At 42.4% G+C, this 19,056-nt stretch overlaps 2 protein-coding genes across 2 annotated transcripts; both read right to left on the reverse strand.

The window, feature by feature from the left end:
• Positions 1–10,027: 10,027 nt before the first annotated feature.
• LOC143890951 (uncharacterized) lies at positions 10,028–11,406 on the reverse strand. Its single transcript, XM_077395620.1, has 2 exons — positions 11,176–11,406; positions 10,028–10,408 (listed from the first exon to the last, which is right to left on the reverse strand). The coding sequence occupies exons 1-2, from the start codon at positions 11,404–11,406 to the stop codon at positions 10,028–10,030; spliced, it is 612 nt and encodes a 203-aa protein (XP_077251735.1).
• A 5,381-nt stretch (positions 11,407–16,787) lies between these two features.
• Positions 16,788–17,916, reverse strand: LOC143889454 (uncharacterized). Its single transcript, XM_077393663.1, has 2 exons — positions 17,196–17,916; positions 16,788–17,119 (listed from the first exon to the last, which is right to left on the reverse strand). The coding sequence occupies exons 1-2, from the start codon at positions 17,656–17,658 to the stop codon at positions 17,070–17,072; spliced, it is 513 nt and encodes a 170-aa protein (XP_077249778.1). The 5' UTR covers positions 17,659–17,916; the 3' UTR covers positions 16,788–17,069.
• Between the last annotated feature and the right edge of the window lie 1,140 nt (positions 17,917–19,056).

A 19,056-nucleotide genomic window follows, 5' to 3' on the forward strand; every position in this document is an offset into this window, starting at 1 on the left:
GGTTTTTTCCCGTGTTTGCGCGGGATGACATGGGATCACCACAATCGGGTACTAAAGGGGGTGTTATTTGATCTGCGCATCGTGCGAACTCATGACCGTAGTCTTAACTTCGCAAGTTAGAGAAACTTAGAGTCGCCACCTAGATTAGGGCCTAGGACCCGTATCTACGCTTCCAAGGAAACGAGTAACGACTCGAATTTCATTGGAAGAATAGTAATCAGGGGTTCCTTTCCTCTGGGCCTAGAACCTTATATTTTACGCCGTTTGCTTAAGGCTTGGTCCTTACAGATATCTGGGTAAGGGTTGTGGTTACAATCGGGGAAGGTATTAGGCTCCCCTTTTGCCTGGATTAATCCGGTCTCTTAACTTAGATTGGCATTTTGGAAGGATTTGAGATGAAATAAATTGATTTTATTTCCTTTGTTAGATTATGCTTAATTCTGAATATATAAATGAAGTGGATTTATAAAAGAAATCGCAAATAAGCGATAGTTAACCTGATTGGCAATGTAAGTTGCTTACAGAAGATCTAGACATCGCAACTTACTCACAATGCGGGTTAACTTAAATTAAACGGAAAATGACTGTACAGAAGGTAAGAGTAAGGCAAAGGGGTTTATATTATAAGCGCTCGGCCGAACGGAACGAGATTATGACGTCACCACCTCGTACCTTACTTTGTAAAGGAAATTACAGAAAGCTGTAAATTGCAGAAAGTAAAAGAAAGGCAGAGGGGTTTATATCATAAGAGCTCGGCCGAACGGAACAAGATTATGACGTCACCACCTTGTACCTTTGTAAAGGAAATTACAGAAAGCTGTAAATTGCAGAAAGTAAAAGAAAGGCAGAGGGGTTTATATTATAAGCGCTCGGCCTAACGGAACGAGTTTATGATGTCACCACCTCGTACCTTACTTTGTAATGTAAAAGTACAGAAAGCAGTAAGTGCTGGAATTAGTAAAAGGCAGGTAGAGGGCCTTGACACCAAAAACCTGGGGGCTAGATGAGCCGGAGGTCTTATGATGAAACCCACGCTACCAATTTCGTAAATACACAAGAAATAAATTTCAGAAAATAGTTAAGTGGCAGGTTGAGGGGCTTGACATCACGAATGATGAAACCCACCCATACCCGTTTTGTAAATACACAACTGGAAGTAAATTGCGGAAGGTAGTAAAGTGGCAGGTTGAGGGGCTTGACATCACGAATGATGAAACCCACCCATACCCGTTTTGTAAATACACAACTGAAAGGTAAACGAATTACATCTTCACTTTTTTTTAGAGTTTTACATCAACTGAAAGGTAAATGAATTCCTCCGAGTTTGTCGAGATTTCGGCTGAACAAAGGCGCTGCTATTGAGAAGCAGCTCGTAGTTCTGCGAAATTCGGCAAAACAACGGCCCAAAGAGAGGGTGTCACTCCGAACTTTCAGAATTTCGGCGGAGTGCCAACGCCCAGTGAGAGCTACATAGTGTTTCTCTACTTTCTCTCTGCTAAAAAGCAATCTAACTAGGGTTTTTTTTAATTTCAATAGGGGTTTGGGGTTTCAGTAATACACCCAAGCATGGTAATATGTCTCACCTTGGAAATACACCCAAGCAGGGTTCTATGACAAATCACACAAAGGGGGGAGAGAAAACCCACCCAAAATGTGGCCCCACCTTGTTTCTGTGCTCGAGCGCAGAAACCATTTCCTCTATACGGTGCCCAACCGTCACCCCTTGATATTTGATCTAACAACTACCCACTTTTTAAGAGACTGTTGTTGGATCAAATATCAAGGGTGGTACTTTTGAAGTACCACCTTCACGGGACTTGACGGTCGGGCATCATATAATTTCTCATATATATATGAGAAATATATGGGGAAAGTGATTGTGAGCGGCCCCTCATATAAGCTTATATGAGGTGACACCTCCGGGAGCATTTTGAAGTGAGAGGAAATGATGTCTGCTATCTTTGCACTATCTGTACTTGTGCTTCCATCTTCTTTTTTAATACCCGTAATTCCATTTATGTTTTTTCTTGAGTTTACAACATAGTAGAAGAAAGCTGTATTTGTGTCCCCCATATTCAACCAATCCTATCCCGACTTTTGCCTTGCCATGGATTCTTCTAGTGTTGCTGTTTTTAATAGCTCATCTCTAGTTTTTCCTTTTTCTTCTATTAGGTCTCTCTCCACTAGAGAGTTGATTAGTGATGTTTGGACTTCATCCGACATGTTCTTGAGTTCTAGAAGCCTTTTATCAACTTCTGCTGAATGTCTCCTTATTCCATTTCTTTTTTTTTAAATTGACAAATATATTCATACCAGCAAAGTTTACAATGGAGACCAGTAGTCCCACCAGATTTACATAGTATGAATTGCCAAGGAGCATTCTCCTTGGCCCAAGAGTAAAAACCCATTACCACTTACATTACCCAATAACCTCAGTTGAATCGAATCCAACAAAAACTGCCATATTGTGGAGCCAACCAAGTCAATATCGTGACTTGCCAAGTCACACAAAATTCTCCACCACATTCCGAATTCGATTTTCAATAATCCCGCTCGAATGCCCAAAGCTATCATGCACCCCTTACCGTGCACGATAACCAACCACCTAACAACATCGTCGGATCTCTGGCGGCCTCCACCTGGTCCTACTACCAATCACCGGCGAGCCAACCTCTCCGCCAACAACCACCTCCAACCCTTCCTACATCTCCTCCACAAAAGACATCTCCGCCAGGAGTGTCTCAGCCATCGCCACTGTCATCAAGCATTCGGCAACCTCCTTTGCCGCCGGCCACCACGTCCGTCCTCAGGCCACCAGCCACGATCTTGATTCTGAAAACCACAGCATCCTACAGCCAAGCCTAGGAACCCCATTGCTAATCCAGCAATTCACGGCCTCGCTCCACCTATAGCCGGCCTTCCACAACTCGGATCCAGCAACCCATGGCCTCCGGCAACCTCCATGGTTTTCCTTGGCTCCAAATCTAGCTCACTACCTCCACGGCTCCAGATCCGGCCTTCACAGCCCCAGATCTAGCCACCACGGAAAAGCCATGCTCCAGATTCGGCCTCCACGGCTCCTCTTTTGCCAGCAATGGGGAGAGACGAGAAAGAGAGGGCAAGACTCAAATACAGAGGAAGAGAGGGAGACAACTAGTAATGAGGAAAGATGAAAAAGAGAGGGCGAAACTAAAAAAACAAAAGAAGAGAGGGAGATGAGAGAGAGAGAGAGGGAGACGAAAGGGAGGGAGAGAGGGAGGAAAAGAGATGAGAGAGAGAGAGAGTGAGGGAGACCAGAGAGAGAAAAGGACAAGAGACGGAGAGAGAGGGGGGGAGAGAGGGAGGCGAGAGAGAGGGAGACGAACGAGAGAGAGGAGAGAGAGAGAGAGAGAGAGAGAGAGAGAGAGAGAGAGAGAGAGAGAGAGAGAGGGCGAGGAGAGAGAGGGACCGCCTCCCTCCCAAAAGGGTGACGGAAGAGAGTGCTCCTTCTTCCATTTCTTGATTTGATGTTTTTGCTTCTTTCAACTTTTGTCTGTACATTGGGTTTCCTTTCACCTTGATACTAGGGGTGTTCAATCGGCTATAACCGAACCGAAATAATTTTGGTTATCAAATTTCGGAAACCGAAACCGAACCGATTAAAAATTCAGTTATAGCCGAATAGTGATAGAAAAAGACAAAAATATCTATTTGGACGGTTTGATCGGAGAGCTATATCAATCTATCGACATGGTTTTTTAGGCACAACCAATGGAAGTTGTGATCAATCAAATGGACGGTTTGGATCATCCTACGGAGTGCCCATACACCATTTTTTGAAAAAATAATTTTTATTTTTGGTTATTCGGTTAACCAATTTTTTTTTTGAGATAATCGAAACCGAATAACCGAATTAACCAAAAAATAAAACCGAAACCGAACCGAATTAGCAAAAAACTGACCCGAACCGACCGAATCAATTCGGTTCGGTTATAACCGAATAATGAACACCCCTACTTGATACTTCATGCTTTCTCTACAATAGGGTAGAGAGATGTTTTCCATACACATTAAATAATTTAAATGGTTTTGGTCCAAGTGTTTTATGATCATTGGTGGATAATATTATCAATGCATGATCTGATATCCCATGATATCTGTATTATGCAAATGAGAGGGGAAACTCTTGCAACCAGTCAGTATTCACCGGGGCTCTGTCTAGTATGGAGTATTTTCTTTATTCTTTCCCTCTGTTGTTCTATTGAAGGATGTGTCCCGAAGATTTGAGATCTGATAAGGAGAAATTATCAATGCAGTGATTGAAATCATCCATATCATTTTGGCATGGATCAACCCCTTTGACCTTTTCATTTGGAAATCATATGACATTGAAGTCCCCCGAGACAATCCACGGCTTAGAGATATTTCGAGCAATACAACCTAGATATTCCCAAAGTTGTCGCCGCTCCCCTCCATAGTTGTGTGTGTATATACCAGTCATGTGGATTATCTGCTTTGTTTAACTTCACAGTGAATATGCTGAGTGGAATCTGAGATGATTTTACCACATTCAACATCCGGATTGCAGACAATCCAGATTTTTCTTCTAGATACATGAGCATAATTCACATATTTTTCTGTGATGGATTGTGTGTGTAATTGGCAATTGGCAATTGTGTGTGAATTATGAGCATAATTCACATAATTCACACACACACACACTCATAATACACACACAATCCATCGCACAAAAATATGTGAATTATGCTCATGTATACAGAAGAAAAATCTGGATTGTCTGTAATCCGGATGTTGAATGTGGCAAAATCATCTCAGATTCCACTCAGCATATTCACTGTGAAGTTAAACAGAGCAGATAATCCACATGACTAGTACATACACACACAACTATGGAGGGGAGCGGCGACAACTTTGGGAATATCTAGGTTGTATTGCTCGAAATATCTCTAAGCCGTGGATTGTCTCGGGGGACTTCAATGTCATATGATTTCCAAATGAAAAGGTCAAAGGGGTTGATCCATGCCAAAATGATATGGATGATTTCAATCACTGCATTGATAATTTCTCCTTATTAGATCTCAAATCTTTGGGACACATCCTTCAATAGAACAACAGAGGGAAAGAATAAAGAAAATACTCCATACTAGACAGAGCCCCGGTGAATACTGACTGGTTGCAAGAGTTTCCCCTCTCATTTGTAAAATACAGAGATCATGGGATATCAGATCATGCATTGATAATAGTATCCACCAATGATCATAAAACACTTGGACCAAAACCATTTAAATTATTTAATGTGTATGGAAAACATCTCTCTACCCTATTGTTGAGAAAGCATGGAGTATCAAGTAGGGGTGTTCATTATTCGGTTAAAACCAAATAATCGAACCGAATTGATTCGGTCAGTTCGGTTCGGTTTTTTACTAATTCGGTTCGGTTTCAGTTTTTATTTTTGGTTAATTCGGTTATTCGGTTATCTCGGAAAAACAAATCGATTAACCGAATAGCCGAAATTAACCAAAAATAAAAATTATTTTTTCAAAAAATGGTGTATGGGCACTCCGTAGGATGATCCAAACCGTCCATTTGATTGATCACAACTTCAATAGGTTGTGCCTAAAAAACCGTTTCGATAGATTGATATAGCCCTCCGATCAAACCGTCCAAATAGATTTTTTTGTCTTTTTCTATCACTATTTGGTTATTTGATTATAACCGAATAACCGAATTTTTAATCGGTTCGGTTTCGGTTTCGGTTTCCGAAATTTGATAACCGAAATTATTTTGGTTATTTCGGTTCGGTTATAACCGATTGAACACCCCTAGTATCAAGGTGAAAGGAAACCCAATGTACAGACAAAAGTTGAAAGAAGCAAAACATCAAATCAAGAAATGAAACAAGGAGCTCTCCCTTCCGTCTCCCATTTGGGGGGGAGGCGGTCCCTCTCTCTCGTGGCCCTCTCTCTCTCTCTCTCTCCCTCCCTCCCTCCCTCCCTCTCTCACTCCTCTTTCTCTCTCTCTCTCTCTCCCTCTGTTTTTTTTAGTCTTGCCCTCTTCTCGTCTTTCCCCATTACTGGTTGTCTCCCTCTCTTCCTCTGTATTTGAGTCTTGCCCTCTCTTTCTCGTCTCTCCCCATTGCTGGCAAAAGAGGAGCCGTGGAGGTCGAATCTGGAGCATGGCTCTTCCGTGGTGGCTAGATCTGGGGCCGTGGAGGCCGGATCTGGAGCCGTGGAGGCAGTGAGCTGGATTTGGAGCCAAGGAAAACCATGGAGGTTGCCGGAAGCCGTGGGTTGCTGGATCCGAGTTGTGGAAGGCCGGCTATAGGTGGAGCGAGGCCGTGGATTGCCGGATTAGCAATGGGGTTCCTGGGCTTGGCAGTAGGATGCTGTGGTTTTCAGAATCAAGATCGTGACTGGTGGCCTGAGGACGGACGTGGTAGCCAGCGCCAAAGGAGATTGCCGAATGCTTGATCACGGTGGCGATGGCTGAGACACTCCCGGCGGAGATGTCTTTTGTGGAGGAGATGTAGTAGGGGCTGGAGGTGGTAAACAGTGGAAATGGAGGTGGTTGTTGGCGGGGAGGTTGGCCCGCCGGTGATTGGTAGTAGGACAAGGTGGAGGCCGCCGGAGATCCGACGATGTTGTTAGGTGGTTGGCTATCGTGCACAGTAAGGGGTGCACGATAGCTCTGGGCTTTCGAGCGGGATTATTGAAAATCGAATTCGGAATGTGGTGGAGAATTTTGTGTGACGTGGCAGGTTATGATATTGACTTGGTGGGCTCCACAATATGGCAGTTTTTGTTGGATTCGATTCAACTGAGGTTATTGGGTAATGTAAGGGGTAATGGGTTTTTTCTCTTGGGCCAAGGAGAATGCTCCTTGGCAATTCATACAATGTAAATCTGGTGGGACTAGTGGTCTTCATTGTAAACTTTGCTAGTATGAATATATTTATCACTTTTAAAAAAAAAAGAAATGGAATAAGGAGACATTCGGCAGAATTGATAAAAGGCTTCTAGAACTCAAGAACATGTCGGATGAAGTCCAAACATCACTAATCAACTCTCCAGTGGACAGAGACCTAATAGAAGAAAAAGGAAAAACCAGAGATGAGCTATTAAAAACAGCAACACTAGAAGAATCCATGGCAAGGCAAAAGTCGGGATAGGATTGGTTGAATATGGGGGACACAAATATAGCTTTCTTCTACTCTATTGTCAACTCAAGAAAAACATAAATGGAATTACGGGTATTAAAAAAGATGGAAGCACAAGTACAGATAGTGCAAAGATAGCAGACATCATTTTCTCTCACTTCAAAAAGCTCCTGGACGGGTCACCTCATATAAGCTTATATGAGGGGCCGCTCACAATCACTTTCCCCATATATATATATATATATATATATATATGATGCCCGACCGTCAAGTCCCGTGAAGGTGGTACTTCAAAAGTACCACCCTTGATATTTGATCCAACAGCAGCCTCTTAAAAAGTGGGTAGCTGTTAGATCAAATATCAAGGGTGACGGTCGGGCACCGTATAGAGGAAATGGTTTCTGCGCTAGAGCACAGGAACAAGGTGGGGCCACATTTTGGGTGGTTTTCTGTCCCCCCCCCTTTGTGTGATTGGTCATAAAACCCTGATTGGGTGTATTTCCAAGGTGAGACATAACCATGCTTGGGTGTATTACTGAAGCCCCAAACCCCTATTGAAATTAAAAAAAACCCTAGTTAGCTTGCTTTTTAGCAGAGAGAAAGTAGAGAAACACTATGTAGCTCTGCTGAAATTAAAAAAACCCTAGTTAACTTGCTTTTTAGCAGAGAGAAAGTAGAGAAACACTATGTAGCTCTCATTGGGCGTTGGCACTCCGCTGAAATTCCTAAGGTTCGGAGTGACATCCTCTTTTTTGCGCCGTTGTTCTGCCGAATTTCGCATAACTACGAGTTGCTTTTCAATAGCAGCGCCTTTGTTTTGCCGAAATCGCGACAAACTCAGAGGCGATTCAGTTATACAACGTCGTTACGCCGCCGATTTCTCCGCAGTTGCAGAGGCCCCTTTCCATCAAGCGCGGTTACGCCGCCCACCTTTCCAAGTGGTAAGATAAAATCCTAAAAAATGTAAAGATGTAATTCATTTACCTTTCAGTTGGGTATTTACAAAACGGGTATGGGTGGGTTTCATCATTCGTGATGTCAAGCACCTCAACCTGCCACTTTACTACCTTCCGCAATTTACTTCCAGTTGTGTATTTACAAAACAGGTATGGGTGGGTTTCATCATTCGTGATGTCAAGCCCCTCAACCTGCCACTTTACTACTTTCTGAAATTTATTTCTTGTGTATTTACGAAATTGGTAGCGTGGGTTTCATCATAAGACCTCCGGCTCATCTAGCCCCCAGGTTTTTGGTGTCAAGCCCCTCTACCTGCCTTTTACTAATTCCAGCACTTACTGCTCTCTGTACTTTTACATTACAAAGTAAGGTACGAGGTGGTGACGTCATAATCTCGTTCCGTTAGGCCGAGCGCTTATAATATAAACCCCTCTGCCTTTCTTTTACTTTCTGCAATTTACAGTTTTCCGTAATTTCCTTTACGAAGTAAGGTACGTGGTGGTGACGTCATAATCTCGTTCCATTCGGCCGAGCGCTTATGATATAAACCCCTCTGCCTTTCTTTTACTTTCTGCAATTTACAGCTTTCTGTAATTTCCTTTACAAAGGTACGAGGTGGTGACGTCATAATCTCGTTCCGTTCGGCCGAGCGCTTATGATATAAACCCCTTTCCCTTACTCTTACCTTCTGTACAGTCATTTTCCGTTTAATTTAAGTTAACCCGCATTGTGAGTAAGTTGCGATGTCTAGATCTTCCGTAAGCAACTTACAATGCTAATCAGGTTAACTATCGCTTATTTTTTATTTCTTTTATAAATCTACTTCATTTATATTCGGAATTAAGCATAATCTAACAAAGGAAATAAAATCAATTTATTTCATCTCAAATCCTTCCAAAATGTCAATCTAAGTTAAGAGACCGGATTAATTCGGGCAAAAGGGGTGCCCAACCCCTTCCCCGATTGTAACCACAACCCTTACCCAGATATCGGTAAGGATCATGCCTTAAGCAAACAGAGTAAAATATAAGGTTCTAGGCCCAGAGCAAAGGAACCCCTGATTACTATTCTTCCAATGAAATTCGAGTCGTTACTCGTTTCCTTGGAAGCGTAGATACGGGTCCTAGGCCCTAAACCTAGGCGGTGATTCTAAGTTTCTCTAACTTGCGAAGTTAGGACTATGGTCCTGAGTTCGCAAGATGCGCAAATCAAATAACACCCCCTTTAGTACCCGATTGTGGTGATCCCATGTCATCCTACGCAAACAAGGGAAAAAACCGGCTCCCACAGGCCCCTGCATTTTTTAGGCTGAAGGGTATGACCCTATAGCAGTAGGTTCCCTGATCTCTTATGAATGACGTTTTAGGAATGTCTGCCTCGTACATGCAGATTTGGTTATAGCCCGAGAAGGCGTCCATGAAAATTAACAATTCGTGTCCGGAGGTGGCATCTATGAGTTGATCTATTTTGGGGAGAGGGTAGCTATCCTTTGGGCATGCCTTGTTTAGGTCAGTGAAGTTTATGCAAATCCTCCACTTCCTGTTTGCCCTTTTTCACCATGACCACGTTAGCTAGCCAATCGGGATATCTGATTTCTTAGATGAATTCTGCTTTTAGCAGTTTCTCAACTTCTTCTCTAATGGCTTGTTGTCTTTCTGGGGCGAAGTGCCTTCTCCTTTGTTTCACTGGTTTACAGGTCGCGTCAAAGCTGAGTTTGTGTACGCTGACCTCTGGGTTTATTCCTGGCATGTCAGTGGGAGTCCAAGCGAAGACGTTCGCGTTCTCCCTCAGGAACTGGACCAGCTCCTCTTTCAAGCGATCGTTCAAGGACGATCCGATTCAAAGTACCTTATCTTCATTATGATCTTACAAAGGAACATATACGAGATCTTCGGGTGCTTCGTTGGTGACGATCTAGGTATCATCTCTGAGATCTAGTAATTCGATTGGTAGCATCTCGGTTGCCCCCTTTCCGTTTAGTGCTGTGACATAGCACTCCGTTGATTGGGGCTGGTCTCCTAGGACTTCTCCTAAGCCTCCTGGCGTTATGAACTTTGCTTTCTGGTGATACGCGGACGCAATGGCCCGGAGGAGATTTTGCCCAGGTCTTCCAAGGATGGCGTTGTAGGCCGACGTGGCCCTCACCACCAGGAAAGTAACCATGGCGAACGCCCGCAGGGGTGGTTCCCCCACGAGGACTGGGAGTTCGATCGACCCCTCTAGTTTGATGATTTCTCCGGAGAATCCAAATAGGTCTGAGTTGGCTAGCTTGAGACGGTCTTCCCCAATAAACATCTGTTTGAATGCGTGGTAGTATAGGATATCAGCCGAGCTTCATTGTCTACCAGGATTGTCTTCAACTCCCAGTTGGCCATTAGCATGGTGATGGCCAAAACATCGTCGTGTGGTAATATGAGATTATCGAGATCGTCTTCTGAGAACGTTATCTCGTTTTCGACTCTTCGCTTTTTTGTAGAAATGTGGACTGAGTTGATTTGTCGGGCGTAGGCCTTCCTAGCGAATGACGAAGTTTCTCCGGCCGTCGGTCCACCTATAATCGTGTTTATGACCCCTGTGGGTTGAACACGGTGTCTCTCAGTTGGTGGACTTCTCGGGGCGGTCGATACATTGCGGATTTTCGGAGATCGGGATCGATGCCGGCTCCTTCGACCTTGACGGCTACGGTTTCTACCCACCTTCCTGTCACGCTTGTCCCCTCACATGTAGCGTTTGAGGTATCCTCTCTGTATCAGCAATTCAATTTCTTCTTTTAGTTGGTGGCATTCGTCAGTGTCATGGTCGTGATCTTTATGAAATCGGCAATATTTTGAATTGTCCCTCTTGTTTCCTTTGGATTGCATTTTTACTGGCCACCTAAGGAAATCTTCTTCTCTGATTCCCGACAGTATCCGAGCCCTCGAGTTGTTGAGCGGAGTGTAATTCTCCTCCCTCCTTTGCGGTCGGTCTTCCCGACGTTGCCTCGTGAGGTTTCTTTCTTCTTCCAGGCCCTTCTTTTTCCCATCGGCTGTACCCCCCCCCCCCCCCCCCCCCCCCCGACTTACGTTTAGTGCGGCCAGAGTCTCTTCTACCGAAATGTATTCTTTTGCCTCCGTCATGAGGTCTGCCAGGGACGACGGGTTTTTCCGAGCGATTGATCGTCTGAAATCATTGGATCGGGCCCCGGTGGGCAGAGCGTTCATGGCGGCGGATGGATCCAAACTTGGCAACTGTAAAGCTTCCCTATTGAACCGACCTACAAAGGCTTTAAGAGATTCGTTGTTCTCTTGCCTCATGGCCAATAGGGACGCAGTAGTTTTTCGGGGCCTTCGGCTGCTCATGAATTGTCGGACCAGATTATCCACGAATTCTTCAAAAGTGTCAATGGAGCCCAGCTTCAGTCTGGAGTACCAGTCCCTAGCTACTCAACGCCCTACAAATGAAGCCATCTGAGGCATCGTGTAAAAGCATTACCGTTCTAAATGTCTCCAAGTGATCAATGGGGTCCGAAGTTCCGTCGCATTGCGGGATGGGAGGCATCTTGAACCCTCGAGGAGTTGGCGCATTCAGGACTCTTTCTGTAAAGGGTGGCTTGCTGGCAAATGGTTTGTGGGCAGACAGGTTACGGCCTTTGGCTAGTTCCGCGATCTTGCTGTCAATTTCTTCGAACTTTTGCAGAATGGTACTGACTTTTTTAGGCGATCTGTCATTCTTCTCGGCATCGTTTTGTACGGTGGGACTCGTGATTGAACCTGAATGACTTTCTGGGCTTCTCCTACGAAGCCGAGGTTTGGTTCGACCATTGGGGTCATTCTTAGTTCGTTGTCGGCTGAGCGAACGTGAGCGAGTCCTGTGGCGATGAGAACCGTCTGAAGGTGTTTGTCTTGTATTGGAATGACGAGCCCGCCTATCTGAGGAATTGCGGGTTGGATAACGTTAGGAAGGTACGGGATCGCCAGCTTCCAAGCTTGGTTCTCGCTGGGGCAACTGATGAGGTGGTTGTTGCATTAGGTTCTTGTACTGGTCCGTTAGGAGAGTCACCTGCTGAACAAGGGACTGGAACTGTTCGGGCGTAGGCATAAGCATCGGAGGAGGCTGCCTGGTGTGGGAAGAGTTATGCCTCGTAGTTGCAGGGGGCGCCACGATGTGGGATGCCAGCCTTGTAGTGTGAGGAACACGTTCATGTACTGGCTGAATTGTTCGGGTGTTGCGGGCACTCTTCCGTCCTGCCATCTTCCGGTGCATGAGATAACTTTTTGTCCGGGCCCACGGATGGCGCCAATCTGTTGTGGTCAGAAAATAGTAATTTATTAAGATGACGTTGGAACAGCTATTACCATTGATGATGCAATGCTTATGTAACGTCTATGAACAATAAAAATTACTCTCCCCTCCCTCGGGATTATCACTGGCTATTTATAGCAGGGGTTCGTATGCTGTTTTACTATTTTACCCCTGAAGACAGGTGTTGGTCCTTCATTTGATTAGGAGGAACCTCTGGTTGAGGGGCGTTATTACCTTTTTGTCCCTTGTGCGGTGGTGTTGTTGCGAATTTGCCCTAACGCAACGTAGCGGTCTGTGATTGGGGGCCTTTTTTTAGCCCTCATCAATACCTATCAGCTCTCTCGTGTAATTTATTTGTATTTGGTCTTGGGTCAATGGATTTTGTAATTCAAAACGTTTATAGGTTGCAGACCCCATAAATTGAAAATGTATGCTTGGTCTGTTATTTGAATCGAGGCATATTGATGAGGCTGTTATACTCAAATCTCAATCCATATTGATGGGTCTCAAGCAAGGGTTGAAAATTCTCAAAGTCATGATATTTTTGTGATCCACATTCAAGTGGTGGTGATGTGAGCAATTTGCCTGAGAGTGAGATAGTGCTACCAAAGCTGATATAGGTACCGAAGTGTGGCCTCTATATGCAAGAGGGGTTCACTGTGGTACAGTGATTCTCATGCATGCCTTGAAGATGGGTCACCTAGGCTTAGAGAGGGTTTGGTTGATACTGGACTAGATGATGACATTCTGAAGGTTAATTTCTATTTTATTTTACTCCAGAATGATCAGATATTATGGGCTAGTGAAGGTACTGCTTAGGCCCTGTTTGTGTTAGATTGTGACAATCAATTGTGAGCTAAAGACGAATCATTGGATTCAAAATTAAAAACAATTTCGAATCCAATGATAGGGTGGGAGCACACAAGCTAAAACGAACAGAGCCTTACTGAACATTGAAGCCACGTTTGGATACCCATAAGATTTAGATTTGGATTTCTCACATTTGCAGTTGAGATTTGGAACTGGAACAGATCCTTAGATTTCCAAATCAGCTACAACAGTGAAAAAAAATCCGATTTTCAAATCTGTTCTGCAAGACATTATTTGGAAATCAATATTTGTGGCAATTAGATCCACCTCGCTGCCTCGACTTTGCTGCAACAGCAGCGAGACGTCTTTCCCTCTAGTGTCAACTTTTTATAACACTTTATTTTAGGATGTCTTATCCATATCGCTATGACGCTAGGAAATCTACGAGTAGATGACCCCTCTGGGAAAGAGAAATATTTCATTTTGGCTAACATTCCCTGAAATAAATGATGCATTCCTATGAAAGCCTAGGTAAGCAGTGTGTTAGATGGTCAGATGTGACAAACTTTCCTATAAAATATTTTATCTCATCTTAGCTCTTGCTTTGTTTGCTTTTCATCTATAAAAGAAATTGTCCTGATTTACTTCATTTTTTGGTTGATATCTGTAGAGGCGAAGAATTGTACAAGGAATCAACTACCATTAAATTTGTGGCTCAGTTTGCATCTTGAAAGAGTTTATCTATGTTCTTGCAATTAAATATGACGAAATTTCTCCTAAAGTTATCCTTGTGTCAAAATTTGCATTCATTTTTATTTTGTTTAACAAATATTTAAGGAGAACAATGTTATTTCAAAAGCAGGGTCTAAGCTTTTGAAATGATATGAGTCGTCTTTATGTGCTTTGAAGCTCTGTTCTAAAAGGCCGCCGCCCAGGCGCGCTTAGGCGCTGGGCGGAGAAAAAACACACCGCCCATGCCTTGGGCGCTTTTTTTGAGTTTAAAAAAGTGGTCTCACCGCCTGGGCGTTATTAGGCGGCCGCCCAGGCGATGAGGCGGCGCCTGGGCGCTGAGTGTGGACTTGGGCGGGGCGGGTTTGAAGACTCAGATGGAGATAGAGTCTTGGTCTTGGAGGAAGAGGACAATGATTGGTGAAGACTGAAGAAGTGCTTGGATTTTAATCTTTTTTTTGTCATGGATTTGTGCTGTATTGTTAAATACTTAAATTATTAAGTACTTTATGCTTAATTTCTTATTATGTTTTTGACTTTTTGTTATTATTTAATGTTTAGTGCTTTTGCAAAAAATGGTTTGGATTGTTGTGTATTCAAGTATTTATATTTTATATAAAAAAATGCAAGATATTATGAAAATATATTAATATCTAAAAAAAATGAAAAACGCCTCAAAACGCCTGGGCCCCGCCTGGGCACTGGGAGGTCAGTCAGCCGCCCAGCGCTTTTTAGAACACTGCTTTCAAGTCATAAATGCAGCTTTATTCCTAGCTAATTTTCGGATTAATCATACATACAGGTTACTATCAAGTAAGGTCCGAGCTTTGAAAATGATATGGATTGTCTTTTAAATTAGTTTCTAAGCTATTTGTGGTATCTTTGGTAATTAAGTGTGCCTCATTAATTATTTGGTTTATTTATGTACCTTGTAGACTCCAAATAAAGGAAAATTTTATTCAGCGAATGAAGGAAATGCAAAGAACCAGGATGAGACGACAATAAAGTGCATACAAATCAATTTTTCGATTGTTTACACTTCTATTATTTTTTAATGACCGCTTATATTAGTTACTTTGGGGGTTCTTGCTTTAAATTCCCTGTCTTACAGGTATGTGGAGAAATGCAAGTTCCCCAAGGATGGTTCACCTACAAAATCACTGAGATATAGTGGAAGGTATTTGGATGCTCTATCCTGCCATATGTATGAGCTCTGTTTCTAAGATAGAGATCAAATTGACTTTATTGAGGTGCGTAGGTTCATATATTTTGACATCATAATGATTTGAGTAAAGTGTAAGGTTCATATATTTTGACCATGTTTGCATGAGATCTACAATATATTATCTTTTCTGAGTTCCATCACCAAACAGATAAGTTTTAAACTGTTTACTCTTTATATAGTTAATACTAAATCTGATGCTTATAGGAGTTGGCACACAGCCTTAAAGGGGGGAGTGTTAGCTGTACATAATTTGGAGCCATATCATACATACTAGTAGAAATTATGAGGACCATGACTCAAAATTTCCATTTATTTATTTGTATGTCTTGCCTATTGCATTAATGTGATGAATGTGTCTCTCAAACCCAATATCTTTGTTTTGAAATAGCCACTTAGGTGAGTTGCTGTGACATGTTTTTTTGAAAATTTAATTCATTCATGATACGAGAGACCATTAAATCTTATAACTTTTTAGACTTGTGGTAGCTGTACATAATATTGAATGGAGAATTTCCTTTGTCATGAACAAAGTCAAAATAAGAAGCCATGATCTTATTAAGGATCTCGTTAGTTAAATTCTTGGTCTTTTACGTGGCTCAGGAAACAGTAGAATTCTGAATTTCAGAGGATGAACTGCTAGTAGGCCAAACAAGGAGATGTGTCCCTACCCTACATTTTCTATACAAGAAATGTGATTTTGCTTGGCTTGAGATGGATTGAATTAGTTATTAGGATCTGTTGCCAAAGAAAGTTGGGTGTAGACCGGTAAATGCTCGAATTCCCACGTAAAACCTGTTTATCAGATGAAAGAACAGATTATACCTGCAGTCTGTATTCCATGATTTGAATTTGCCTGTGGAATGTACTAGTACTAGTACAATAGGGAAAAGTAAGCTTTTCCTATGGTATTTATTAACTTCCGTAGGAAAGTCTGGTGATGTCCCTACAGATTATTCTGGAGGGAAAGGTGGCTTATCCCTACGGAACTTGAAATCTGTAGGGAAAAGGCTTTCCCTACCCCCACCTAGCCTACAGAAGTTGTGCTAGCTGAAATCCGTAGGGAAAAACCTTTATCTACGGATTTTGGTACTTTTCCCTACGGGAAATCCCAGTTTTGTTGTAGTGTCTCTAACAACTTTAGCATTTACATGAGTTTTGTGCCCTCGAGCGCATATAAGCTATAACAAAAGGCATAGAGAAATACAAAATTAACTGAACAGTAAATGCACTTTGTTGACAATGATCAATAGGGGCGCCCTTGTAACTGGTTTTTTGCAAGAACATCCTTCAGTCTATCAATCCTCTTAATAGATATGAATAAATTACATTTATAATATGGTATTTGCTAGCGTCCATCGCAGAAGGTATTTCGCGGGTGATCTGTTGCATGTGAGAGCAGCCACATAGGCTCACTTTTCATATTGTAAGAAGATCCAGACCAAGGGCACAGTGAAAAAAGACAACTATCAAGGCTAATTTTTAAGAAACGATAATTAGCAAAACACAACTATTTTGAAAGTGGTTTTTTCCCCTAAAACTCAACCCCACCTCACTCAAAACCTAATCTTTGTTTTCGGTCAATTGCTGACATGAAGGAGATTTCAACATCCCCTAGTCCCTTCCTTTCACACCGTGACATGGAAATCAGACAAGACGAAAGGAAAGAATTCTGGATTGAAGGACAGGAAGGGATCGGATTGTATCATTCCATTCGATACGTTTTTAATCAGAACACAAACCTATAAAAATCTTTTGGTATGTCCTTAAACCTGTAACAAACTCTGTTTCAACACAAGTACCATGTGCTTAAATCTGTAAACCAACAACCATACAATTCTTCCGGTCCTACTACCGTGTTAGGTAAAGAGATGTGAGTATAATAGACAAAAAAATACCTACTCAAACTCTGGTTTAAGACGAGCGCTTTCTTTTCCGGCTTGCCAATTCCGTGCTTTCATTTCCTGCTTTTAACATGAGGAAAAAAAATAAGAAGGTCGAAGGAGTGCTGTGTTTGTGAGTGTGAGAAAAAATTGATACCTTGAGCAGCAACATTTGACGAAGCCTCAGCACCCAAAGCCACATCAGACCCAACTCCAACCCCGTCATCTGCAGCCCCGTCATCCATAGCCCCAGCAACCGGTTCCAGGTAAAAAGCGGATAATCCACCAATTGTTCCATCCACATTTAAGTCAACAGTTTCATCAAACTCAGCTGAAATATTACTCCAATCTACCCCAAGAAGAGTTGGTAGGGGTGGGACATCCTCCCTGGGATCAAAGGGCACTTCAGCTTCTATATGCTCGAATGACTGAAAATCATGTAGGGGTGGTGGTGGTAGGAGTTGGAGTTGCTCCATATCAGCTTGGATGAGCTCCAATTGCTGATTAGGAGGTATCATGCTCGACACTGCAAATGGCACATCATCATACTGCATTGACAACGAGCCTCCTTCACCTTCAAGCATCCACCAACCTTGCAACCCTTGCTCAATGCCATTCATTATATCATAAGCTCCATCCACTGTCTGGTTTTCATGTCCATCCCCTTGCTGATTTTCGTGTGCATCTCCTTGCTGATTTTCATTTTCAGGCTGTACTGGATTTTGCGGATTCGAATGATTCTACAAAACCTTTAATCGAGCCTGTAAGGTCGCCACTTGCTATTTTAGTTTTCGATTTTGACTTTGCAATAACAACAAACAGCCAGTACTCCATTAGATGGGATCATACTGACGACATTTTGCTTCAAAAACTAACGACACAAACATATCACAATGCTTTTCCACATGATATTCGTCGACCCATTTTTTTTAACTTCCCAATACCATTATACTTGAGAATCGCCTTAAAATCATCTTTTCTAGTCAGAGGGGGAAAAGGCGACATACGGACAATCAACGTTGCATGTCTTTTTGAGCACTTTACAAGCACCACAATTGTCTTGTGCCATGTTATTGTGTGCATGTTATCCACAATTTTCCGCCAATCCATTAGCAACAATTCAGTCGCTTATAAGAGAAATTGATGCATAAACAACCAAACACTAAACTTCCAGATATAATCGAAATCGAAACTCCAAATGACATTGTCTACCAAAAAGTAAGAATGTGTGTGTGTGGCAATTGGGAATACTATGTGAATTATGCTCATGTATCCAAAAGGAAAATCTGGATTGTGTATGTGTGTGTGAATTATGCTCATGTATCCAGAAGGAAAATCTGGATTGTGTGTGTGTGTGTGAATTATGCTCATGTATGCAGAAGGAAAATCTGGATTGTGTGTGTGTGTGTGTGAATTATGCTCATGTATGCAGAAGGAAAATCTGGATTGTGTGTGTGTGTGAGGCAATTGAGAATATTATGTGAATTATGCTCATGTATCCAGAAGAAAAATCTAGATTGTCTATAATCCGGATGTTGAATGTGGTAATATCATCTCAGATTCCACTCAGCATATTCATTGTGAAGTTAAACAAAGCAGATAACCCACATGACTGTTACATACACACACAACTATGGAGGGAAGCGGCGACAACTTTGGGAATATCTAGATTGTATTGCTTGAAATATCTCTAAGCCGTGGATTGTCTCGAAGAACCTCAATGTCATATGATTTCCAAATGAAAAGGTCAAAGGGGCTGATCCATGCCAAAATGATATTGATGATTTCAATCACTGCATTGATAATTTCTCCTTATCAGATCTCAAATTTTCAGGGCACATCCTTCAATAGAACAACAGAGGGAAAGAATAAAGAAAATACTCCAGACTAGACAGAGCCCCAGTGAATACTGACTGGTTGCAAGTGTTTCCCCTCTCATTTGCATAATACAGAAATCATGGGATATCAGATCATGCGTTGATAATAGTAGCCACCAATGATCATAAAACACTTGGACC

This window comes from Tasmannia lanceolata, unplaced genomic scaffold (assembly GCF_043159265.1).
Source record: "Tasmannia lanceolata isolate RefF3 unplaced genomic scaffold, GAP_Taslan_0.1 ptg000013l, whole genome shotgun sequence".
Taxonomy (NCBI): Eukaryota; Viridiplantae; Streptophyta; class Magnoliopsida; order Canellales; family Winteraceae; genus Tasmannia; species Tasmannia lanceolata.

Bases quoted from the DNA above. Each gene is read 5' to 3' on its own strand.
- LOC143890951 (XM_077395620.1), bottom strand. From the start codon at position 11,406: ATGAGGCAAGAGAACAACGAATCTCTTAAAGCCTTTGTAGGTCGGTTC. The intron at 10,409-11,175 runs GTAAGTCGGGGG...GCATTCAAACAG, and splicing joins AGACTCTGGCCGCACTAAAC to ATGTTTATTGGGGAAGACCG.
- LOC143889454 (XM_077393663.1), bottom strand. From the start codon at position 17,658: ATGAATGGCATTGAGCAAGGGTTGCAAGGTTGGTGGATGCTTGAAGGT. The intron at 17,120-17,195 runs GTATCAATTTTT...TGTTAAAAGCAG, and splicing joins GTCAAATGTTGCTGCTCAAG to GAAATGAAAGCACGGAATTG.